The sequence below is a fragment of the Xenopus tropicalis genome, chromosome 7, assembly GCF_000004195.4.
Source record: "Xenopus tropicalis strain Nigerian chromosome 7, UCB_Xtro_10.0, whole genome shotgun sequence".
Lineage (NCBI taxonomy): Eukaryota > Metazoa > Chordata > Amphibia > Anura > Pipidae > Xenopus > Xenopus tropicalis.
Genome location: NC_030683.2, coordinates 130,481,025 through 130,508,688, shown reverse-complemented (window position 1 = coordinate 130,508,688; position 27,664 = coordinate 130,481,025). Strand labels below are relative to the sequence as shown.

Here is a 27,664-nt window from a genome sequence, read left to right as displayed (position 1 = left end):
GCACTCACCTTGGCGGGTTACAAAAAGGAATGAAAGGGGGGAAAGTCGGAGAAAAGTGGAGAGAAAACATAGAAATAAAGAAAATAAATGTGCAGAAATGTCTCCATGGAACTTGAGCCACAGACAGAGCTTCCAGTTTGTTCTCCCAAAAGAACCGACTTTGGACCTAGAAAAGTCTGCAGAGAAATGAGAGAAACATTCTAGCGATTCGGGTCCCAGTTCTGTAATCGTGATCGAAGCGACTGGAAAATCTCGTTAGTGCGAAAATTCTCCCTTAGTTGGAGTGACACAGCCTGTTCCTTCTTTCAGTCTAATTCCCCCTATCAGCCCCCCCCCCGTACCCCACAAACTGACCCCACTGTGAAAGCGCAACCGCTACCGGCGAAAATCGCTGCGACATCCGGAGACCGGGTTCTGCGGGCGAATTTTCGCGTTGCCCCTACTCGCTGCTCTATCGCAACAAACAGTCGCTAAGATACAACTACAAAGAAGCAGCCCGGCTGTGTAAATATTCTATTTAATGGACTAAATACTGAATAAAAGTCCGGGGCCCCCGCTTTACCGTCCGCTCTCATTCTCTCTGGGCACCAAAGTGCAAGTTGGGGGGAACAACCCAACACATTTCCCCCCTGTCCCCTGTCTCACAACGAGGCCAAGTGCAGAATGAGAAGGAGCAGAGCCCCCCCCCCCCCCCCCCAGCCTGAGTCTGGTCACTCCCTGTCGCTATTGGTCCAGCAGCCCCAGCACATTGGCCCCTTCCCTCTCCATGAATAAAAGAGGCCAGAGAAAGCCTATGAATGATCACAAACTCTCCTCCTACACAAAGTTGGGCACTTAAACAACTTCCAAACCTCTCAGCTGATCAGACTTGGTGCCCCCCCAAACCCACCCCCATAAAACCGCACCACAAACACCAGTTCCAAGATACAAAGTGGCAGAAGGGAAAGGATCTGGTCCTTGGGTCGCTCTTCTCCATCTCTCTTTGCTTCTCCTGCCGACCGAGCAGAGGACTTTCTCTTGCCTCCACCTTCTCCCCCGACCTGAGAGGACTCTTCTCGGCTTCCTTTGTCGCTGCAAACAGAACAATCTCCTGCTTTCGGTCGCAGTCGGAGGCAGCTTCTTTGGCTTGTCATTTGCCCCCCTCCTTCCTTGGGTTTTGTTGGGTTCCACCAGGAGAAGGGTCTTCTTCTACTGCCCAGTGGGGTATGATGGCTGCACTGCCAGGCACCGTACCAAGGATGATGCGACCTGCCCCAGGGCAGAACTACCCCCGTACCGGATTCCCTTTGGAAGGTAGGTCTTCATTTATCCCATTTTCCCAAATCCAACTTCTTCCCAAACAAATTCCCCGACAAATCTAGAACCATTTATCCGCTAATAGATAATAACTCGTTTGCGATTTTAAATCTATCCACAACACATCGATTCATTTCAAAACGATCGTTCCAGTTTGGGCACTTTTTTTTTGGCCTGTTTTTTACATTCTTGTAATATTTTTCTTTTCTTTTTTTTTTTTTTAACAAGGCAGCTGCCCCAGCGTTCAGATTACACGGCCGGCAATTGTTTTACAAGTATGGGAACTGGAGTGAGGAATGTCAGACAGGGGGTTTTTAGTCTCTGAGTGTCATTATTTATCTGTCGCCCGAACGAAAGGAACGAATTTTACCTGCAAAGTGGAGGCTGCATCAGCCTGGGACTTTCTAATGAGAACGATAAAGGCCAAATTAAGAGCTAATTAGGACTCTTGTGCAGATGTTAGGTTTTTTTTTTCCTCACTCTCTTACCCTAAATCCTGCCTGAGTTGTTTTTGTAATGTATTTATTTTTTCAGTCGCCTCGAATGCGACGGGTTTTTTTTGCGCAGATTATGCGACTGAGCGTTCGCATTGATTAAATCTCGCCTTCATACAATCCGTGTTCAAGTGGCAGGGAGAAAAGCGAGGAGAAACACGAAAACAGTAAAACACACAAGCTGGGGGGATTTAGTCGAGTACTTTTGTGTAGCAAATGAAAGTAAAACAGACTGCAAAGCGATGGCTCAAGGGATTAGTGCGATATTTGCTCAACATGACTGGGAATAATGAAGTGGCTTCTCGCCGGGGTTTTGGGCGCCTCTTGAATAGCAAATTGGGCCCCTAAAGTGGTCTCTGGCCGCAATGAGGGATCCGGAGTGGGCAGAGCTGGGAGAGAAGTGAATTAGCGGCGCCTGATTGGCAATTAAAATCTGCCCGATATCCCCCTTCTGTCTTGTCTCTGCCCCCCCAATCTGCCTGCACCCCCACTCTCTTGCAGCCAACTCAGTCCCTTCCCAAGACTGGAAAATTGCACTAATCTGTTAGATCTATATTACACGATATTAAACAAATTGGAGATATCGCTGGCGGATTAACGACCAAGTCGCCTCCCCCGATAACGCAGGCAGAAAATCGTATAGACATTGGGAGATGTGATTAACCCAGGCCAGTTGGTGGGGAGGGGGGGGAGGCAATAGGAATGAGTTGGGGGGGGGGGGCAGGTATTTATTCTATTTGTAAGGGGCAACAAAGTCAACGTTTGATTGTATAGAGGTAATTGGCATCAAATAATTAGTGATATTATATAGCAAACAACTCGAACAGCATCGAAATTCTACTATTGGGATAATAAGTGAGGGGGGGACACTGGGCTCACTAATGTGCTTATGTTCCATCCATTGCTTGTGCTCTGCTTTCATTATTATTATTATTATTAGTATTATTATTAGTATTATTATTATTATTATTAATAATAATAATAATAATAATAATAATAATAATAATAATATCATTATTATTTGTATTATTACATTCAAAAAATGCACAGAAGGAAAATATTCCAGGACATCTGTCTTAACCAATTTGAAATGGAATGATTCAAATGGATAATATTTTGGGGGGGGGGAAAGGCCTAATGGGAATATATATTTTTGGAGGAGCTCAATGTGTTGAGACAAAGGGACCCCTGAAATAATATGTTGGGAGAAGAACTGGGGGGAATATTTTGGGTTATGGGTAGGTGAGTCAATGTCTTTCAAGGAAAGGGTTAATGGGGAAATATTTGGGGACAAGGGATCGTGACCAATGAGAGTATTTTGGAAGAGGGGATTCATGGAACAATAATGGGACTTTGGAAGAAGGAGTTGATGGGATAATGTTTTGGGGTTGATGGGACAATATTTGGGGGGACCCTATTATTAGGAGAGTAGGTTGAGGCCTGGGTTGGCTGCTAATAACATTATGTACAGTAACTGACCCTCATTTTTTGTGTTTTTCTGTCTCCCACAGTATCTACCCCCCTGGGGCAGGGGCGAGTCAACCAGCTAGGGGGGGTATTTATCAATGGCCGGCCCTTGCCCAACCACATTCGCCATAAGATCGTGGAGATGGCCCATCATGGCATCCGACCCTGCGTCATTTCCCGCCAACTGAGAGTCTCCCACGGGTGCGTGTCCAAAATCCTGTGCCGGTACCAGGAGACCGGATCCATCCGACCCGGGGCCATCGGGGGCAGCAAACCCAGGGTGAGTCCATGGGGAGGGAAGAACCTGCCCCAAAGCGCACATTGTGCCACCTAGGTAACAAGGGTGACTGGGTATATTGGGTGGGGCCTGTGTGTAGAACCTGCCCCAAAGGGCACACTTTGCCACCTAGGTAACAAGGGTGACTGGGTATATTGGGTGGGGCCTGTGGGTAGAATCTGCCCCAAAGCGCACATTGTGCCACCTAGGAAACAAGGGTGACTGGGTATATTGGGTGGGGGCCTGTGGGTAGAATCTGCCCCAAAGCGCACATTGTGCCACCTAGGAAACAAGGGTGACTGGGTATATTGGGTGGGGCCTGTGGGTAGAATCTGCCCCAAAGCGCACATTGTGCCACCTAGGAAACAAGGGTGACTGGGTATATTGGGTGGGGGCCTGTGGGTAGAATCTGCCCCAAAGCGCACATTGTGCCACCTAGGAAACAAGGGTGACTGGGTATATTGGGTGGGGCCTGTGGGTAGAGCCGGAAGCCCAATCTATCAATTAAAATGCCCCCTTTCCTTTGGCTATTAAAGCAGGTGGCCACCCCGGACGTAGAGAAGAAGATCGAGGAGTACAAGCGGGAGAACCCCGGGATGTTCAGCTGGGAGATACGGGACCGGCTGCTCAAGGATGGGCACTGTGACCGGAGCTCTGTCCCCTCAGGTGAGCACAGGGCCGGGATGGGGGGTTTGGGGGGGGGGCACTGCTTTATATTGGGGCTATGGCTTTGTGGGGCCATACAAGTCAAAGGCACCTATCATAGTAACGCTGTTTCCCCCACTGGAGGTAGAGGCTAATTGAGCCAGCAGCCCATATTATATTTGGGGGCCCCCCTGTACCAGTTGGTTGCAAGTTGGCACTCTATGAGGAATGTCCCATCTTGCTCACTGTATGCAGGTCTCTGAGCAAACATGGCCCCCTGTAAAGTCTGTAGTAGGGACTAAGTTGGAAAAAACCCCATTATATAAAGATTACCCCCATGTAATTACCCCTGTGTGGGTAGTACTGATGCACTTGGCCTACACTGTCTGCCCCATATACACATGTTCTGGTTCAGCTTCTCAGGGTCCAGTCTCTGCTGGGCAGTGCAACTGTGGCCCCTGGGAGCCCTCACATAGGGCCAATGGTTCTTACCCAACAGCCAGAGGAATTACTGAGGGGCAATTGCCCTGGGAGTCATTTTGAGTGGATGTCGGAGCTCAGACCAATCAAACCAATGGGCCCATTAGGGTGTGTGGGGGGGGGGCAGTTGAAGGGTTACAGTTCAATTTATACCCCATTTGGTCTCTTTCCATGTCTGAGGTTTAGTGAGTTCGATTAGCCGAGTCCTGAGAATCAAGTTTGGGAAGAAGGAGGAAGACGACGATTGTGACAAAAAGGAGGAAGATGGGGAGAAAAAGGCCAAGCACAGTATCGACGGCATCTTGGGGGACAAAGGTAAGTGGTGCTGTGTGGGGGGCTCAGTCCCTGGGAAGGGGGGGCATTGTGGGATGGGGGGGGCTCAGCCCCTGGGATGGGGGGCATTGTGGGATGGGGGGGGGCTCAGCCCCTGGGAAGGGGGGCATTGTGGGACTGAGTATTTATCCTTCTTATAATATGTGCGGGGGTTCCGGTACTGGTGCTTGTGAGCGGGGGGGCACTAGTGAACTGAGAGCCCTGGTTACTAATACTGACGGCGGTAGTTACGGGAATAACTCATGGCACCATGGGAAATACCAACACAGAGCCCTGGCAATAGTGAGAGGGAAAATAATCAGTGATATGAGAGTCAGTATGAGAGTCAATGAGAACATGAGTTATTAGATATCCCTGGTGACAAGGAACAGTCACAATATGGAAGGTGATAGTGAGCAGAAAGCACTAGTGAGCAGAGAAGTGTTGGATAAGTGGGAAGTATAGTGAGCAGAGAAATGTGGTAATAATGAGCAGGTTGGATGATTAAAGACTTGGTGGAGACTGTTGGTAAAGGTGAATAGAAAGTACTAGTGAGCAGAGACTGTTGGTAAAGGTGAATAGAAAGTATCAGTGAGCAGAGACTGTTGGTGAAGGTGAATAGAAAGTACTAGTGAGCAGAGACTGTTGGTAAAGGTGAATAGAAAGCACTAGTGAGCAGAGACTGTTGGTGAAGGTGAATAGAAAGTATTAGTGAGCAGAGACTGTTGGTGAAGGTGAATAGAAAGTACTAATGAGCAGAGACTGTTGGTAAAGGTGAATAGAAAGTATTAGTGAGCAGAGACTGTTGGTAAAGGTGAATAGAAAGTACTAATGAGCAGAGACTGTTGGTAAAGGTGAATAGAAAGTATTAGTGAGCAGAGACTGTTGGTGAAGGTGAATAGAAAGTACTAATGAGCAGAGACTGTTGGTGAAGGTGAATAGAAAGCACTAGTGAGCAGAGACTGTTGGTAAAGGTGAATAGAAAGTACTAATGAGCAGAGACTGTTGGTGAAGGTGAATAGAAAGCACTAGTGAGCAGAGACTGTTGGTAAAGGTGAATAGAAAGTATTAGTGAGCAGAGACTGTTGGTAAAGGTGAATAGAAAGTATCAGTGAGCAGAGACTGTTGGTAAAGGTGAATAGAAAGTATCAGTGAGCAGAGACTGTTGGTAAAGGTGAATAGAAAGTATTAGTGAGCAGAGACTGTTGGTAAAGGTGAATAGAAAGTATCAGTGAGCAGAGACTGTTGGTAAAGGTGAATAGAAAGTACTAATGAGCAGAGACTGTTGGTGAAGGTGAATAGAAAGCACTAGTGAGCAGAGACTGTTGGTAAAGGTGAATAGAAAGTATTAGTGAGCAGAGACTGTTGGTGAAGGTGAATAGAAAGCACTAGTGAGCAGAGACTGTTGGTAAAGGTGAATAGAAAGTATTAGTGAGCAGAGACTGTTGGTGAAGGTGAATAGAAAGTATCAGTGAGCAGAGACTGTTGGTGAAGGTGAATAGAAAGTATCAGTGAGCAGAGACTGTTGGTAAAGGTGAATAGAAAGTATTAGTGAGCAGAGACTGTTGGTGAAGGTGAATAGAAAGTATCAGTGAGCAGAGACTGTTGGTAAAGGTGAATAGAAAGTACTAATGAGCAGAGACTGTTGGTGAAGGTGAATAGAAAGTATCAGTGAGCAGAGACTGTTGGTAAAGGTGAATAGAAAGCACTAGTGAGCAGAGACTGTTGGTAAAGGTGAATAGAAAGCACTAGTGAGCAGAGACTGTTGGTAAAGGTGAATAGAAAGTATCAGTGAGCAGAGACTGTTGGTAAAGGTGAATAGAAAGTACTAATGAGCAGAGACTGTTGGTGAAGGTGAATAGAAAGCACTAGTGAGCAGAGACTGTTGGTGACTGTTGGTAGTACTAGTGAGCTGAGCAGGGCACTAATTCGAAGTCCTATTGACTAGTCAGCAGAATTGAGCAATGCAATTCCAGTAGGTGGCGCTGTTCCCTGCCCACTTACCTGTGCTTAAAAGCTGAACCTGCCTGGTGAGTGGGAAAGTGAGAAACACAGGGAGTGGGGAAATGAGGGGCCCGGTGAGTGGGAGTCAGAGTCACAGTGAGTGGGAAAGTGAGGGGCCCAGTGAGTGGGAGTCAGAGTCCCAGTGAGTGGAAAAGTGAGGGGCACAGTGAGTGGGAGTCAAAGTCCCAGTGAGTGGGAAAGTGAGGGGCACAGTGAGTGGGAGTCAGAGTCAAGGTGAGTGGGAAAGTAAGGGGCACAGTGAGTGGGAGTCAGAGTCACAGTGAGTGTGAAAGTGAGGGGCACAGTGAGTGGGAGTCAGAGTCAAGGTGAGTGGGAAAGTAAGGGGCACAGTGAGTGGGAGTCAGAGTCACAGTGAGTGGGAAAGTGAGGGGCACAGTGAGTGGGAGTCAGAGTCACAGTGAGTGGGAGTAAGAGTCACAGTGAGAGGGAGTCAGAGTCAAAGTGAGTTGGAGTCAGAGTGACAGTGAGTGGGAGTCAGAGTCAAGGTGAGTGGGAGTCAGAGTCAAGGTGAGTGGGAGTCAGAGACACAGTGAGTGGAAGTCAGAGTCTCAGTGAGTGGGAGTCAGAGTCACAGTGAGTGGAAGTCAGAGTCTCAGTGAGTGGGAGTCAGAGTCACAGTGAGTGGGAAAGTGAGGGGCCCAGTGAGTGGGAGTCAGAGTCACAGTGAGTGGGAGCCAGAGGCATAGGAGTTGGGCCCTATAGCTGTGGGGCCGCTGCTTTAGACAAGGGGGGGGGGATAAATATCACTAATAGTGAATAGTAAATCTCATGCCTTGGTGCAACGCACGGCTGCTCTGGGGGAGGCACAAGGGGCAGTGTGAGACTGTGTGACAGGGATAACGTGGGTGCAGGGGGGTCGCTACATACAGGGGGGCCCCCACGAGGCCCTAAATAATAAATACTGGTAGAACAGTTCTACCCCCAGACAGTTTGGGGGGCTGGAAATGAATGTGGGGCCCTGGTTACACCCCTGTGTGTGAGTTCAGCAATAAGCTGCCCCCCCCCGCCATCATAGCAACTGGGTCTGGGGAGCCACTGGCCCGTCTGGCTCTGAATGGGTCGGGCAGTACCGGGGGGTTGGGGGGCAGAATGGGGATCATTGGCTTTGTGTCCCGTATCCCAGTTGCTTTATTGTAACTGTTTCCTCTCTATGGTCTTATGTGTTATTTCTCTCTCTCTATATATATATACAGTATATATACCCCCTGTCTCCCTGTGCTGTGTGTAACCCCCTGCCACCTACATACGGGATCTTTTATGTTGCTCCCCAACCCCTTGGATGTTGCTCTCAGTGCCCCCAAACCAGGGAGTTATTTTTGAATTCCTGACATGGGGGCAAGTTTTGGTTGAATAAAAACAAGATTTCCTACCAAATAAAGCCCCTGTAAGCTGATTGGGTGCATAGAGGCCCCTAATAGCCAATCACAGCCCTTATTTGGCTCCTCCATGAACTTTATAAACTTTATATACACACACAGTACTCTATATAAGGCACATACACACACAGTACTCTATATAAGGCACATATACACACACAGTACTCTATATAAGGCACATATACACACACAGTACTCTATATAAGGCACATATACACACACAGTACTCTATATAAGGCACACATACACACACAGTACTCTATATAAGGCACACATACACACAGTACTCTATATAAGGCACATATACACACACAGTACTCTATATAAGGCACATATACACACACAGTACTCTATATAAGGCACACATACACACACAGTACTCTATATAAGGCACACATACACACAGTACTCTATATAAGGCACATATACACACACAGTACTCTATATAAGGCACATATACACACAGTACTCTATATAAGGCACATACACACACACAGTACTCTATATAAGGCACACATACACACAGTACTCTATATAAGGCACATATACACACACAGTACTCTATATAAGGCACATATACACACAGTACTCTATATAAGGCACATACACACACACAGTACTCTATATAAGGCACATATACACACACAGTACTCTATATAAGGCACATACACACACACAGTACTCTATATAAGGCACATATACACACACAGTACTCTATATAAGGCACATATACACACACAGTACTCTATATAATGCACATATACTCACACAGTACTCTATATAAGGCACATATACACACACAGTACTCTATATAAGGCACATATACACACACAGTACTCTATATAAGGCACATATACTCACACAGTACTCTATATAAGGCACATACACACACAGTACTCTATATAAGGCACATATACACACACAGTACTCTATATAAGGCACATATACACACACAGTACTCTATATAAGGCACACATACACACACAGTACTCTATATAAGGCACATATACACACAGTACTCTATATAAGGCACATATACACACAGTACTCTATATAAGGCACATATACACACAGTACTCTATATAAGGCACATATACACACACAGTACTCTATATAAGGCACATATACACACACAGTACTCTATATAAGGCACACATACACACACAGTACTCTATATAAGGCACATATACACACACAGTACTCTATATAAGGCACATATACACACACACAGTACTCTATATAAGGCACATATACACACAGTACTCTATATAAGGCACATATACACACACAGTACTCTATATAAGGCACATATACACACACAGTACTCTATATAAGGCACATATACACACACAGTACTCTATATAAGGCACACATACACACACACAGTACTCTATATAAGGCACATATACACACACAGTACTCTATATAAGGCACACATACACACACACAGTACTCTATATAAGGCACATACACACACACAGTACTCTATATAAGGCACATATACACACACAGTACTCTATATAAGGCACATATACACACACAGTACTCTATATAAGGCACACATACACACAGTACTCTATATAAGGCACATATACACACACAGTACTCTATATAAGGCACACATACACACAGTACTCTATATAAGGCACATATACACACACAGTACTCTATATAAGGCACATACACACACACAGTACTCTATATAAGGACATACACACACACAGTACTCTATATAAGGCACATATACACACACAGTACTCTATATAAGGCACACATACACACAGTACTCTATATAAGGCACATATACACACACAGTACTCTATATAAGGCACATATACACACACAGTACTCTATATAAGCACATATACACACACAGTACTCTATATAAGGCACATATACACACACAGTACTCTATATAAGGCACATATACACACAGTACTCTATATAAGGCACATATACACACCAGTACTCTATAAAGGCACATATACACACACAGTACTCTTGATAAGGCACATATAACACACAGTACTCTATATAAGGCACATATCACAACACCAGTACTCTATATAAGGCACATACACACACAGTACTCTTATATAAGGCAACATAACACACACACAGTACTCTATATAAGGCACATACACACACACCAGTACTCTATATAAGGCACATATACACACACAGTACTCTATATAAGGCACATATACACACACAGTACTCTATATAAGGCACATATACACACAGTACTCTATATAAGGCACATACACACACAGTACTCTATATAAGGCACACATACACAACAGTACTCTATATAAGGCACCATACTTACCATACACAGTACTCTAATAAGGCAACATACACACACACAGTACTCTATATAAGGCACATACACCACACACAGTACTCTATATAAGGGCACATACACACACACAGTACTCTATATAAGGCACATATCACACACACAGTACTCTATATAAGCACATATACACACACAGTACTCTATATAAGGCACATATACACACAAGTACTCTATATAAGGCACATATACACACACAGTACTCTATATAAGGCACATATACACACACAGTACTCTATATAAGCAACACATACTAGCACACACCACAGTACTCTATATAAGCACAATACACACACACAGTACTCTATATAAGGCACATATACACACAGTACTCTATATAAGGCACACTCACACACACAGTACTCTATATAAGGCACATATACACACACACAGTACTCTATATAAGGCACATATACACACAGTACTCTATATAAGGCACATAACACACACAGTACTCTATATAAAGGCACATATACACACAGTACTCTATATAAGGCACATATCACACACAGTACTCTATAAAGGCACACATACACACACAGTACTCTATATAAGGCACATATACACACACAGTACTCTATATAAGGCACATATACACACACAGTACTCTATATAAGGCACATATACACACACAGTACTCTATATAAGGCACATATACACACACAGTACTTAAGCACATTACCCAGTACTCTATATAAGGCACATATACACACACAGTACTCTATATAAGGCACATATACACACACACCAGTACTCTATATAAGGCACATATACACACACAGTACTCTATATAAGGCACATATACCACACACAGTACTCTATATAAGGCACATATACACACACAGTACTCTATATAAGGCACATATACACACAGTACTCTATATAAGGCACATATACACACACACAGTACTCTATATAAGGCATATACACACACAGTACTCTATATAAGGCACATATACACACACAGTACTCTATATAAGGCACATATACACACACAAGTACTCTATATAAGGCATCATATACCACACACAGTACTCTATATAAGGCACATATACACACACAGTACTCTATAATAAGGCAACATACACACACAGTACTCTATATAAGGCACATATACACACACAGTACTCTATATAAGGCACATATACACACACAGTACTCTATATAAGGCACATATACACACACAGTACTCTATATAAGGCACATATACACACACAGTACTCTATATAAGGCACACATACACACACAGTACTCTATATAAGGCACACATACACACACAGTACTCTATATAAGGCACACATACACACACAGTACTCTATATAAGGCACACATACACACACAGTACTCTATATAAGGCACATATACACACACAGTACTCTATATAAGGCACATATACACACACAGTACTCTATATAAGGCACATATACACACACAGTACTCTATATAAGGCACATATACACACACAGTACTCTATATAAGGCCACATATACACACACAGTACTCTATATAAGGCACATATACACACACAGTACTCTATATAAGGCACATATACACACACAGTACTCTATATAAGGCACACATACACACACAGTACTCTATATAAGGCACATATACACACACAGTACTCTAATATAAGGCACATATACACACACAGTACTCTATATAAGGCACATATACACACACAGTACTCTATATAAGGCACATATACACACACAGTACTCTATATAAGGCACATACACACACAGTACTCTATATAAGGCACATATACACACACAGTACTCTATATAAGGCACACATACACACACAGTACTCTATATAAGGCACATACACACACACAGTACTCTAAGGCACATATACACACACAGTACTCTATATAAGGCACATATACACACACAGTACTCTATATAAGGCACACATACACACACAGTACTCTATATAAGGCACACATACACACACAGTACTCTATATAAGGCACATACACACACACAGTACTCTAAGGCACATATACACACACAGTACTCTATATAAGGCACATATACACACACAGTACTCTATATAAGGCACATATACACACACAGTACTCTATATAAGGCAATATACACACACAGTACTCTATATAAGGCACATATACACACACAGTACTCTATATAAGGCACATATACACACACAGTACTCTATATAAGGCACATATACACACACAGTACTCTATATAAGGCACATTACACACACACAGTACTCTATATAAGGCACCATACAACACACAGTACTCTATATAAGGCACACATACACACACAGTACTCTATATAAGGCACATATACACACACAGTACTCTATATAAGGCACATATACACACACAGTACTCTATATAAGGCACATATACACACACAGTACTCTATATAAGCACAATACACACACAGTACTCTATAAAGCACAATACACACCAGTAACTCTATATAAGGCACATAACACACACACAGTAACTCTAATAAGGCACACATACACACACAGTACTCTATATAAGGGCACATATACACACACAGTACTCTATATAAGGCACATATACACACACAGTACTCTATATTAAGCGCACAATAACACACACAGTACTCTATATAAGGCACATACCACACACAGTACTCTATATAAGGCACATATACACACACAGTACTCTATATAAGGCACATATACACACCAGTACTCTATATAAGGCACACACACACACAGTACTCTATATAAGGCACATACACACACACAGTACTCTATATAAGGCACATATACACACACAGTACTCTATATAAGGCACATATACACACAGTACTCTATATAAGGCACATATACACACACAGTACTCTATATAAGGCACATATACACACACAGTACTCTATATAAGGCACATATACACACAGTACTCTATATAAGGCACATATACACACACAGTACTCTATATAAGGCACATATACACACACAGTACTCTATATAAGGCACATATACACACACAGTACTCTATATAAGGCACATATACACACACAGTACTCTATATAAGGCACACATACACACACAGTACTCTATATAAGGCACATATACACACACAGTACTCTATATAAGGCACATATACACACACAGTACTCTATATAAGGCACATATACACACACAGTACTCTATATAAGGCACACATACACACACAGTACTCTATATAAGGCACATACACACACACAGTATCTATATAAGGCACACATACACACACAGTACTCTATATAAGGGCACATATACACACACAGTACTCTATATAAGGCACACATACACACACAGTACTCTATATAAGGCACATATACACCACACAGTACTCTATATAAGGCCAACACATACAACACACAGTACTCTATATAAGGCAACATACACACACAGTACTCTATATAAGGCACATATACACACACAGTACTCTATATAAGGCACATATACACACACAGTACTCTATATAAGGCACATACACACACAGTACTCTATATAAGGCACATATACACACACAGTACTCTATATAAGGCACATATACACACACAGTACTCTATATAAGGCACATATACACACACAGTACTCTATATAAGGCACATACACACACACAGTACTCTATATAAGGCACATACACACACACAGTACTCTTATAAGGCACATAACACCCATACTATAAGGCACATATACACAGGTACTCTATATAAGGCACATATACACACACAGTACTCTATATAAGGCACATATACACACACAGTACTCTATATAAGGCACATATACACACAGTACTCTATATAAGGCACATATACACACACAGTACTCTATATAAGGCACATATACACACACAGTACTCTATATAAGGCACATATACACACACAGTACTCTATATAAGGCACATATACACACACAGTACTCTATATAAGGCACATATACACACACAGTACTCTATATAAGGCACACATACACACACAGTACTCTATATAAGGCACATATACACACACAGTACTCTATATAAGGCACATATACACACACAGTACTCTATATAAGGCACATACACACACAGTAAGGGTTAATGCCCCTACAGACAATATCACTGCCCTTCCCCTTACGACACTGACACATTTTTCTGCTACAAAACAATCAGATTTGAGTCGGACCCGACTGAGCCCCAAGAGTGAGATTTAAATCCCCAGACTGAGGGGGAGAGGGGGCACCTAACCAAACATTTGTCTAAGTGTGAGTCCCAAGCACAATGGGGTCTGCCCTGCTCCGAGACCCCCACTCTTTCATCCCAAAGTGGAAGATGCTCAGACAAAAGGCGCTGGGTGTATTGAGGCATCGGAATGAAAGATCCTTCTCCATAAAAGCAAACATTAAATAACTGCCCCCCCCCCCCCCCCCCCCCCCAGAGAAAATCCGTGAGGAGAGGGGCTTTGGTGTGTGTCATTCCCATTCAGGAGAGTTTGCACAAAAGCAGGGGGGGGGGATAAAATGGGGTAAATTATTCTGACCCCCTGCTGGGAGCCCGTTTTGTAATATTATCGGCAGGTCTGTGGGGAAAGCCAAGAGTTTGGGAATCCAGAGCCTCTCCGGGCCCGATTGTTCTCTTCATGTCAGGCCCTTTGTGTCCTTTCTCTTCCTCCTAAACTTTACTTTTAATTCTCCCCCTCAAACAAACGGCCCACTTTTATGTTTAAATACACATTGTTGGCCGCTTTGGTTCCCATCCGAGTCCGCCTCGTCCTTTTTCTCTTCTGTTCAGAAACATTTCGTTAAAGAGAGAGAAATTCGCTTTGTCAGTCGGAAAAAAAGAAAAGAAATCGCTTTACTTTCATGACCGAAAATTCGACCACTTCCCTTCCTTATTAATATTATTATGATTATTATTATTACTAGACGAACATTTACGCCCGTTAATATTAATTCACTATATGAAACAAATGCTTATTAACGATACATTTACGTAAAAAGGTTAATGGTGTAAATGTTAAGGTGTGTAAAGGACGATAAATTACGGGATCGCCGGGAATTTAAAAACGAAAGTCGTTCAAAAGAATATCTAAATTTCGTTGAATCTCGGCCGTTTTTTGTTTTGCGAGGAACTATTGTATTTTGAGTATTTGTGTAGCGTATATTAATGGTGCAAAGATTTCGATTATTCGTTAATAATTAATAATATTAATTGTACAAATATATTTTCCCTCTCCGTTTTTACTAATAATATTGCGCTGATGTCTATAATTGTCGTTTAATTGTTTGGACTTTTCGCAAACGATGTAAATGTGCATGTGTATTTTTGGACAGTCGTAAATATTCGATGTGAATAGAATTACTTTTTTTTTTTAATTTGTATTATATTTATGTTCTGTTCTCGTCCGCGCCTTACGGGGTGTCGGTGGAACAAATACCCCCGTATTTTTTACAGAGGGGAAAGTGATGGGAGATTCCTCCCTGGCATTTATTAATGGGAATACTTATTAGCGCCGGTAATGGAAAGTGTGGCTGCTGAATGGGGAGCTGTGTTGGAGAGCGGTGTCATTGCTTTGGGGCATCGTCAGAAATGTATTTATCGCCTATCACCGCTTCCTCTCTGAGTTCCAAGCGCAAACGTTAAGTTGAAGGGTTTTAAGGCAGATTAAATTGGGCCTTTATTTTCAACACTTTCATCTTTAAACGACTCACTTTAGCTCGCCCGGGGGGCTACTAGCTTCGTTAAGCGGCCGGCTCTCCTCCCCCGGTAAATATCCACTTATTTATTTATTGCTAATTATCATTATTTATAGATTTCTGACACACATTAGATGTGTTGAATTTGAGTTACTACAGAACGGACACGCTTTTCGTTAACTCTGTCGGGGGTGTTAGTTATGGGGGGGGGGGGGAAATTGGAGGGTGGTCATTAATGTATCAAGGTTTGGGAATATGCTGCTGTTGGGTTTGTGCTATTTGGATCAAGAAGGGGGGTCGAATTCACTCAGCCGAAGAGCTTGCAATCTACGAAATGGTAAAATGCAATATACGGATGAAAGTAATTCGGACGCACATTAGATGTGTTGAATTCGAGTTACTACAGAACGGGCACGCTTTTTGTTAACTGTATTGGGGGTGTTAGTTATAGGGGGGGGCAATGGAGGGTGGTCATTAATGTATTAAGGTTTGGGAATATGCTGCTGTTGGGTTTGCGCTATTTGGATCAAGAAGGGGGGTCGAATTCACTCACCAGAAGAGCTTGCGATCTACGAAATATTAAATTGCATTGCATAGCAAGATACAGATGAAAGTCGTTCTGACGCACGTTAGATGTGTTGAATTTGAGTTACTACAGAACGGACACGCTTTTTGTTAACTCTGTCGGGGGTGTTAATTATAGGGGGGGGGCAATGGAGGGTGGTCATTCATGCATTAAGGTTTGGGAATATGCTGCTGTTGGGTTTGCGCTATTTGGATCAAGAAGGGGGGGTCGAATTCACTCACCAGAAGAGCTTGCGATCTACGAAATGGTAAAATGAATTGCATAGCAAGATACAGATGAAAGTCATTCTGACGCACGTTAGATGTGTTGAATTTGAGTTACTACAGAACGGACACGCTTTTTGTTAACTCGGTCGGGGGTGTTAGTTATAGGGGGGGCAATGGAGGGTGGTCATTCATGTATTAAGGTTTGGGAATATGGACTCCGAAATGCTGCTCTTGGGTTTGCGCTATTTGGATCCAGAAAGGGGGTCGAATTCGCTCACCCGAAGAGCTTGCAATCTACGAAATGGTAACTGGCATTGCATAGCAATATACAGAGGAGTTGATATTCAAGGCAGGGGGGCTCCCAGGGTCTATTTAGTGACCGCGACTTGATGCCCGATCATATGCTATTGGTTTGGGGCTTAATCAGCTGGTTAAAGTGACAGCCGAGCGGACTATCGGGGGTGTTAGTTATAGGGGGGCAGTGAGCGGCAAGGGAGGGTGGTCATTAATGTATTACGGTTTGGGAATATGGACTCTGAAATGCTGCTCTTGGCTTTGCGTTATTTGGATCAAGAAGGGGGGGGGGGGGGTCGAATTCACTCAGCCGAAGAGCTTGCAATCTACGAAATGGTACAGCAATATACAGAGGAGTTGAAATCCAAGGCAGGGGGGCTCCCAGGGTCTATCTAGTGACCCCGACTCGATGCCTGATCATATGCTATTGGTTTGGGGCTTAATCTGCTGGTTAAAGTGACAGCCGAGCGGAGCAGATTGGCCGATATCTGGTTTCAGAGGGGAGGCCAGGGGGGCAAAGGTGAGGCAGGGGCTGAAGGAGGAGCGCTGGTCGCTCACATCTCAAGGTGGTTACAATTTAATTTGGCACAAAGAGCCACTAATGCTGTTTTTAGCAACGAAGGAAGTTGCTTTTTATTGTGTTTGGCAAATTAAATTAGGCTCTGGGGGCGAATGAATGAGACGGAGAGGAAGCCATGACCCCCCCCCCCCCCCTTCTCTGTGCAGAACATCTCCCTTTATTTTAGGTTTCACACCTGCAGGTACTGGGGGGGCTGAGGGATCAGATATATCAAGCAATTTATCAGCAAACAATCTGCATTGATTCAGCCATCAAGCCCCTATCCGTGCGTCTGTGCCGGGGGGGGGGGGCTGTAAGCACTTCATTAAATCAGGGGATTAGCGGGGGGTGCCAATGTAATCAAACACAAGGCAGCCTGGGATTTGCGCCTGGGATCAGTTGAAATAATTGGGGGGACTGCAGAAGGCTAAGGGGGTGCCAGGCAATTCCACCCCTCTCTATGCAAACTGAGTGAGACAGGGGAAAAAAAGGGGGGGCTTCAATTCTCAGCTACACAGGGAGCTTACAAGTCACCTCAATAAAAATAGGCAAAACAAACGAGTTGCAACAATAAACAGAGATAACAATTACAAAGGCAAACATTGGCTTTTGGGAAGCAGTAGCCGGGAGAAGTCTCTATACATTAACAAAATAGCGAATGTTCGAGAGATAAACTCTCCCGAAATCGAGTGTGACGGGAGGCAGAGGGGAACAGGGGCTGATGGGGGGGAGAGAGATAACAGGGGGGGGATAGCAGGGAATTTATTAATAACACTCATACGCCTGCTCTCTCCTCTTTATTATTTACACTCTCAGTGTTGATATTATTATTATTTTATTTGTACACGGGTCTGCGGGGTCGTATTTATACAGGTTCCCTACTACGAAATAGAATATTCGGCAAGTCATGTAGGAATTGCGCTAAAACAATCTATTTGTGTATATGTATTTAGCGCAATTGGTCGATTACTAGAACCCCGCAATTAATCTATATCTATATGACACACATTCCGCTGCCGTTTGTAGAGGTTGGTCGAGTTTATTCGTTCAGTTTAATGTTTACTAACAAAGCTAAAAACTATAAATATATATAAATGTATATATTACATATCTATATAAATATATATCAAACAAATATTGGTTTGCGGCAAAATGATTTTACTTTACAGTTTGTATGTTGGATAAGTTGCCCTTTTTATTTCTTAGGGGTAACTTTTATTGACCCTGATATTTTTTTCTTGTGTGTGTGTGGGGGGGGGGGGTATTTCTTTCTAAATTACATTCCAACGCAATTCCCAACAATATTCTACATTCATTTTCTGCTGTTTCGGCTGCTAAATAAAGGCAGAATAATTCCGCAGCCGTTTGTACAGTTTATTCGTTCAGTTCAATGTCACTAAAAGCTATGGGGACAGAATATTTGTATTGGGGGGGGGGGTCCCTGAGATATTATTAAATACGCAAATAATATATATAGTAAATACGCCTGCTGCCTAGTCTAATACTAAATATAGGGTCGTTTGCGTGTATTTATTATGAAACTGGGCCGTTCTATTGATGACGGGGGGGATTGAATGTGGAAGTGTAGCCCCCCCTTGTCCCTATGGGAAATAAATACAAATATAAGCCCCTATAACCTGCCAGGGTTTCGCTACTGATCCGCTGAACGCTTTGATGTTTGCCAGTTTAAATGTCGGGTCCAGAAGCCAAATGTGCCCAAGTCTCATCCTAAACTGCCCTGGGCTGGTGTAAATCTAATTAGCAAAGTGCTGCTGAGGGAGTACTAATGCCCCCCCACCCAATGATATGTACACCCTGAGCCGCTATTTATTTGAAGACCCCTAATCAGCCCCCCGGGAGCCATAATAATACCGTGTAGCCAAATGGGCTGAGTGTAAAGCCAAATAGCCCCTGACAGGGCTGCTCTATGGGCCATTCCCCCCCATCATCTCTGGCTGTAAAAATGTTAGTGCTCAGGGTAACAAGCTCAATTAACCCTTTATTGTGTAGGTGGGGGGTCCCGGATACAAGGTACAGAATTGCCTCAGTACAACATTACTGGGTACAAGGGACATAGAAAGCAACTTTATTTATATCAGTGATTTTTAAAGTGTTTTATTTGCCTCGTTCTGCACTTAAATATATATTTTTAGCTAGTTGCTATGGTCAGTGACCCCAGCAACCACATTAGGCTACATTTATGTTGTTATTATTTGAATTGCTTATATTGCTGTACATCCCCTCTACTAGTTGTCCTTTATTTTGTTGGATTCCAATAGATGCTTGGTTGCTAACGTCAGTGAGCCTAGTAACCAACAGTAATCTAGTAACAGACAAAGAGATTTCTGCATGACCCTTTACCAAGAGAGAACCAATCACAAGCTGCCTTGTGATTCAGGATGGTCATTGGCTCATTTTACATCAAACATCATTAGCCAAATTGGCCAATACAGACCGGGCTGCACTGATAATTGTAACCAGTAGATGAGCCCATTCATCTCCAAAGGGGGCAAATATTCGCACAGATACCCTAGTTGCCCCTGTGTGTGCCCCCTTTGCATTGAGACCAACATTGAGAGGATTTAACCCCCTGCTTAAGGGTTTATGGCTGCAAATAAAGTGGGGCTTAGTGATGTCATCAGTGATAATAGAAACTTAGTGATGTCATTTCTGTCACAAGACTCACTGAAACTTGTATATTATAATAAATAAAGTACCCCCTGTTGTAAAATATAAGGATATTAGACGTCACCTGGGAGTTCCATGACCTGTATAAAAGCCCTCGGCCTTCGGCCTATTCCATTTAAATGGTCATGGAACTCCTCGGGGGCTTATAATATCCCTATATGTTACAATAGGGGGCACTTTATTCACTATATATTATAAGGAACTCCTCGGGGGCTTATAATATCCCTATATGTTACAATAGGGGGCACTTTATTCACTATATATTATAAGGAACTCCTCGGGGGCTTATAATATCCCTATATGTTACAATAGGGGGCACTTTATTCACTATATATTATAAGGAACTCCTCGGGGGCTTATAATATCCCTATATGTTACAATAGGGGGCACTTTATTCACTATATATTATAAGGAACTCCTCGGGGGCTTATAATATCCCTATATGTTACAATAGGGGGCACTTTATTCAATATATATTATAAGGAACTCCTCGGGGGCTTATAATATCCCTATATGTTACAATAGGGGGCACTTTATTCACTATATATTATAAGGAACTCCTCGGGGGCTTATAATATCCCTATATGTTACAATAGGGGGCACTTTATTCAATATATATTATAAGGAACTCCTCTGTGACTTATAATATCCTTATATGTTACAATAGGGGGCACTTTATTCACTATATATTATAAGGAACTCCCCGGGGGCTTATAATATCCCTATATGTTACAATAGGGGGCACTTTATTCAATATATATTATAAGGAACTCCTCGGGGGCTTATAATATCCCTATATGTTACAATAGGGGGCACTTTATTCAATATATATTATAAGGAACTCCTCTGTGACTTATAATATCCTTATATGTTACAATAGGGGGCACTTTATTCACTATATATTATAAGGAACTCCTCGGGGGCTTATAATATCCCTATATGTTACAATAGGGGGCACTTTATTCACTATATATTATAAGGAACTCCTCGGGGGCTTATAATATCCCTATATGTTACAATAGGGGGCACTTTATTCACTATATATTATAAGGAACCCCTTGGGGGCTTATAATATCCCTATATGTTACAATAGGGGGCACTTTATTCACTATATATTATAAGGAACCCCTCGGGGACTTATAATATCCCTATATGTTACAATAGGGGGCACTTTATTCACTATATATTATAAGGAACCCCTCGGGGGCTTATAATATCTCTATATGTTACAATAGGGGGCACTTTATTCACTATATATTATAAGGAACTCCTCGGGGGCTTATAATATCCCTATATGTTACAATAGGGGGTACTTTATTCACTATATATTATAAGGAACTCCTCGGGGGCTTATAATATCCCTATATGTTACAATAGGGGGCACTTTATTCACTATATATTATAAGGAACCCCTCGGGGGCTTATAATATCCCTATATGTTACAATAGGGGGCACTTTATTCACTATATATTATAAGGAACCCCTCGGGGGCTTATAATATCCCTATATGTTACAATAGGGGGCACTTTATTCGCTATATATTATAAGGAACCCCTCGGGGGCTTATAATATCCCTATATGTTACAATAGGGGGCACTTTATTCGCTATATAGTATAAGGTGTCCCCGGTTTCGGGGCCATTTAATGAACATCAAACACTGACAGAGCGCGTTGCTAGTTTCCCTTTAATCAGTGTGTAGCAGGGGATTGCGGTGGGGGCTCTGGTTGGAGGAATTAGCTATTTACCAGTTAGGAATAAGCCTGGTTAGAAAGGGAAGGAGAGAGCGGGGTAGAACTTCAAACGAATCCATCTGGAATGGAGGGGGGGGGGGATTTAGCGGGAGTATTGGGAAGTTATTTAGATATTAATAACACATTGCCGGAGGCGCTAGGATTGCCTCACTACGCACTTTCCCTTCAAGCTATTTGGCTCGCTCGCCTGAAATGTTGGGCAGAGATAAGGAATCCATCCGAGCCCCAGTCCTGCGCCTGCATCATTGCATTAAACTGGGATTAACCTCCCCCCCCTCTGCCAAATAACCCCCCCCATCCAAATTTTCATAGGAATTTAAATGCTGAGATTTAAAAAAAATCCCCTCCTGAAGCCCCACCTGGGCAATTTGCACACTTACCCTTTAAAGTACTTACCTTTGTGAGTCGGAAATGGAACGTGGCCCCTTTAAACCATTCCTGCGAGCTGGTTGGCCGGTGGATTTGATTCCCGGTTCTGCCTGATCCTTATTAGGCGCTGGGCTGTTATGGGGTTTATCTCGGCACAGAAGGACGAGGCTTTACTTTCTGCAGATACAGAGACTGGGGCTTTATAGGGAAATCCGGCCATTTATTTAGAAAAAAGCCACTTACTGTGTCAGCTGTGGGGCCCCACGGGGGCTCTATGGGCTTCACATCTCTGGGGGGGGGTCCCGCACTGTTCAGTACCTCATACATAAGCTCTTCTTTATTATTGCAGTTGGTCTTATTTTATTCTTATTCCACCTCTCTTGGTAGGGAACCCCATAACCTGACTGCCCTTACAGTAAGGAACCCCTTCCTATGCTGATGGTGAGATCTCCTTTCCTCCCCACCCCCAATGAATCACTCATTCCCCCTCTCTTGGTAGGGAACCCCATAACCTGACTGCCCTTACAGTAAGGAACCCCTTCCTATGCTGATGGTGAGATCTCCTTTCCTCCCCACCCCCAATGAATCACTCATTCCCCCTCTCTTGGTAGGGAATCCCATAACCTGACTGCCCTTACAGTAAGGAACCCCTTCCTATGCTGATGGTGAGATCCCCTTTCCTCCCCACCCCCAATGTATCACTCATTCCCCCTCTCTTGGTAGGGAATCCCATAACCTGACTGCCCTTACAGTAAGGAACCCCTTCCTATGCTGATGGTGAGATCCCCTTTCTTCCCCACCCCCAATGAATCACTCATTCCCCCTCTCTTGGTAGGGAACCCCATAACCTGACTGCCCTTACAGTAAGGAACCCCTTCCTATGCTGCTGGTGAGATCTCCTTTCCTCCCCACCCCCAATGTATCACTCATTCCCCCTCTCTTGGTAGGGATCCCATAACCTGACTGCCCTTACAGTAAGGAACCCCTTCCTATGCTGATGGTGAGATCCCCTTTCCTCCCCACCCCCAATGTATCACTCATTCCCCCTCTCTGGGTAGGGAACCCCATAACCTGACTGCCCTTACAGTAAGGAACCCCTTCCTATGCTGATGGTGAGATCCCCTTCCCTCCCCACCCCCAATGTATCACTCATTCCCCCTCTTTTGGTAGGGAACCCCATAACCTGACTGCCCTTACAGTAAGGAACCCCTTCCTATGCTGATGGCGAGATCCCCTTTCCTCCCCACCCCCAATGTATCACTCATTCCCCCTCTCTGGGTAGGGAACCCCATAACCTGACTGCCCTTACAGTAAGGAACCCCTTCCTATGCTGATGGTGAGATCTCCTTTCCTCCCCACCCCCAATGTATCACTCATTCCCCCTCTCTGGGTAGGGAATCCCATAACCTGACTGCCCTTACAGTAAGGAACCCCTTCCTATGCTGATGGTGAGATCTCCTTTCCTCCCCACCCCCAATGTATCACTCATTCCCCCTCTCTGGGTAGGGAACCCCATAACCTGACTGCCCTTACAGTAAGGAACCCCTTCCTATGCTGATGGTGAGATCTCCTTTCCTCCCCACCCCCAATGTATCACTCATTCCCCCTCTCTGGGTAGGGAACCCCATAACCTGACTGCCCTTACAGTAAGGAACCCCTTCCTATGCTGATGGTGAGATCTCCTTTCCTCCCCACCAATGAATCACATATTACCATCTCTCTCAGTAGCTGAATGCCCCCCACCTGATGTTACTTTCATTCATTGCATTAATTGCTTTACTTCCAAATATATTCTGTCCTTATCTAGTCATTTCTCACACACACAGAGGCATCAATATTCCGCAATGTTCTTGTTTTCTTTGTGGGCCTTGTACTATATTGCGAACTGCCTCCTTGTTGCTAGGGTAACTAACCCCTAGTGACCAGATAACAGTTTAAATTCCAAGCCCAAGAGCTGTTTTAGTTAAAGGGTAGGGGGCCCCGGGATCCCTTCCGACTGGGTACCAGCCACTGCAAGGGGGTTACTGTGAGTAACCAGAGACTAAAGGCAAGCGGTCAGGTCGGCCAGTTCAAACCCCCCCTGCCCCGGGGCCCTTATTAGAAAGGGAAACACACTTTTTCCTCTTTCTGGCTTTTATTTGTAATGGCTAAAATAGGAAAGGAGCCCCGTGCCTGACCCCCTGGGTGGGGGGGTTGGCGTGAAGTCCCTAATTTTGCCTGTATCCTATAGGGATGTGACCATCAGATATGAGTTATAGAAAGAATGTCATTCTGCCGCTGCGACTGGTAATTGCCCCCCCCCCCCCCAGATGTACAAATGGGGATTTGAGCAGTAGAAGTGCCTGTGAGAGCTGACGAGGGGCAGGAATAACAGGATAACGAGCGCCGGGCACATCTGAGGGGTTTAGCCGGGGTCCCTGATAGGCAAACCTTAATTACACTAGATTAATTTCAGAGTAAATCCAGATTCCATTCACCGGCTGATTTACAAAGAGGGAATATTTCAGTAACAGAGGATTCCAAATATCACATTTCTTTCATATCAGCTCCTGAAATGTCAGAGCCTTTAATGAGCCCACTGGGTGCAGGTATATCCCATACATTCATTAAGGGCTTATTGGCTTTATATCTGTCCGACACTTCCTCTCTTTCTTTTGATCCCCCCCTCTATAGCTGTCTTTTCCCCCATAGCTGTCTCTCCCGCCATAACTGTCCCCCCCATAGCTGTCTCTCCCGCCATAACTGTCCCCCCCATAGCTGTCTCTCCCCCCATAGCTGTCTCCCCCCATAGCTGTCTCTCCCCCCATAGCTGTCTCTCCCCCCATAGCTGTCTCCCCCCATAGCTGTCTCCCCCCATAGCTGTCTCTCCCCCCATAGCTGTCTCCCCCCATAGCTGTCTCTCCTCCCATAGCTGTCTCCCCCCATAGCTGTCTTTTCCCCCATAGCTGTCTCTCCCGCCATAACTGTCCCCCCCTCTATAGCTGTCTTTTCCCCCATAGCTGTCTCTCCCGCCATAACTGTCCCCCCCATAGCTGTCTCTCCCCCCTCATAGCTGTCTCCCCCCATAGCTGTCTCTCCCGCCATAACTGTCCCCCCCATAGCTGTCTCCCCCCTCATAGCTGTCTCCCCCCATAGCTGTCTCCCCCCTCATAGCTGTCTCTCCCGCCATAACTGTCCCCCCCATAGCTGTCTCCCCCCATAGCTGTCTCCTCCCATAGCTGTCTCTCCTCCCATAGCTGTCTCCCCCCTCATAGCTGTCTCCCCCCTCATAGCTGTCTCCCCCCTCATAGCTGTCTCTCCCGCCATAACTGTCCCCCCCATAGCTGTCTCCCCCCATAGCTGTCTCCCCCCATAGCTGTCTCCCCCCATAGCTGTCTCCTCCCATAGCTGTCTCTCCTCCCATAGCTGTCTCTCCTCCCATAGCTGTCTCCCCCCTCATAGCTGTCTCCCCCCTCATAGCTGTCTCTCCTCCCATAGCTGTCTCCCCCCATAGCTGTCTCTCCTCCCATAGCTGTCTCCCCCCATAGCTGTCTCTCCTCCCATAACTGTCTCCCCCACCCCATAGCTGTGTCCCCCAACATTTCTCTTTTTCTCTGTTTTACCCCACGTCTCTTTCTGTTTCTCTCTCTCTCGCTCCTTTCTGCCCTTTCTCACCCAACTCCCATGTTTTCCCTCTTTCCTTCCCTCTCTCTCACCCTAAAAAACACTACCCGCCCCCCCCAATCATCTCCCAGCAGTCTCTCGCACCCTTCCTTTCTCTCCATTTTCTTGCCCCTCTCCCCTGAATCCCCTTCCCCTCTCTCACCCTTCCTTCTCTCTCTCCATCCAACACACAATCTCAGCCCAGTTATTCCCCTACTTTGCCTCCCACACAATCACCCACTCTTCTATTTTTGGCCACTCTCCCTCTTATCCTTTAGCCTCTTTTCTCTTTCTTTCCCCCTGTACCCCCCCCCCCCCCCCCCCATCACACACATTTCTTACTTTCCCCCTTCTCTTACCCTTTCCAATTCTCAAATCCCCCTTTATTTCCCTTTCACCCCATTCCCATTCTTACCCCGCTCCCCTCGCTATCTCTCCCATAATCCCCCTCTCATTACCTGTATAAAGCTAAGGGATTGCCCTACATTTGCCCATTAGCAGAGAAACACACTGTATTGCCTGGCACACACCCCACGGAAGGAAACACTGTATTATTGCAGCTAATAAAGCCCAACTTAGTTCTGCTGATTCTGTTACCGACCCACCACCCAGGATTCTCAACCCTTTCTCCTTGTAGAGTGTAAGGTCTTTGGGGCAGGGCTCCCTTCCCCTCTTGTATCGATTACTGATTGCTTTACATGTTACTCCTTGTAGAGTGTAAGCTCTTTGGGGCAGGGCTCCCTTCCCCTCCTGTATCGGTTACTGATTGCTCTATATGTTACTCCTTGTAGAGTGTAAGCTCTTTTGGGCAGGGCTCTCTTCCCCTCCTGTATCGGTTACTGGTTGCTTTATACGTTACTCCTTGTAGAGTGTAAGCTCTTTTGGGCAGGGCTCTCTTCCCCTCTTGTATCGGTTACTGATTGCTTTATATGTTACTCCTTGTAGAGTGTAAGCTCTTTTGGGCAGGGCCCTCTTCCCCTCTTGTATCGGTTACTGATTGCTTTATATGTTACTCCTTGTAGAGTGTAAGCTCTTTTGGGCAGGGCTCTCTTCCCCTCTTGTATCGGTTACTGATTGCTTTATATGTTACTCCTTGTAGAGTGTAAGCTCTTTTGGGCAGGGCCCTCTTCCCCTCTTGTATCGGTTACTGATTGCTTTATATGTTAC

At 44.4% G+C, this 27,664-nt stretch overlaps 1 protein-coding gene across 4 annotated transcripts in view; it reads left to right on the top strand.

Annotated features, from left to right (window-relative positions):
• The first annotated feature begins 805 nt into the window (after positions 1 to 805).
• pax7 (paired box 7) overlaps positions 806 to 27,664 on the top strand; it is a 104,049-nt gene continuing 77,190 nt past the window's right edge. Inside the window, exons 1-4 of one of the 4 annotated variants that reach the window (XM_031906135.1) lie at positions 806 to 1,293; positions 3,302 to 3,537; positions 4,074 to 4,200; positions 4,846 to 4,974. In XM_031906135.1, coding sequence (XP_031761995.1) covers positions 1,206 to 1,293; positions 3,302 to 3,537; positions 4,074 to 4,200; positions 4,846 to 4,974 — 580 coding nt within the window. In that variant the 5' untranslated portion in view covers positions 806 to 1,205. Of the gene's footprint in view, positions 1,294 to 3,301; positions 3,538 to 4,070; positions 4,201 to 4,839; positions 4,975 to 27,664 lie in introns of all 4 variants that reach the window. The other 3 variants (XM_031906133.1, XM_031906134.1, XM_031906132.1) reach the window with 3 other exon arrangements.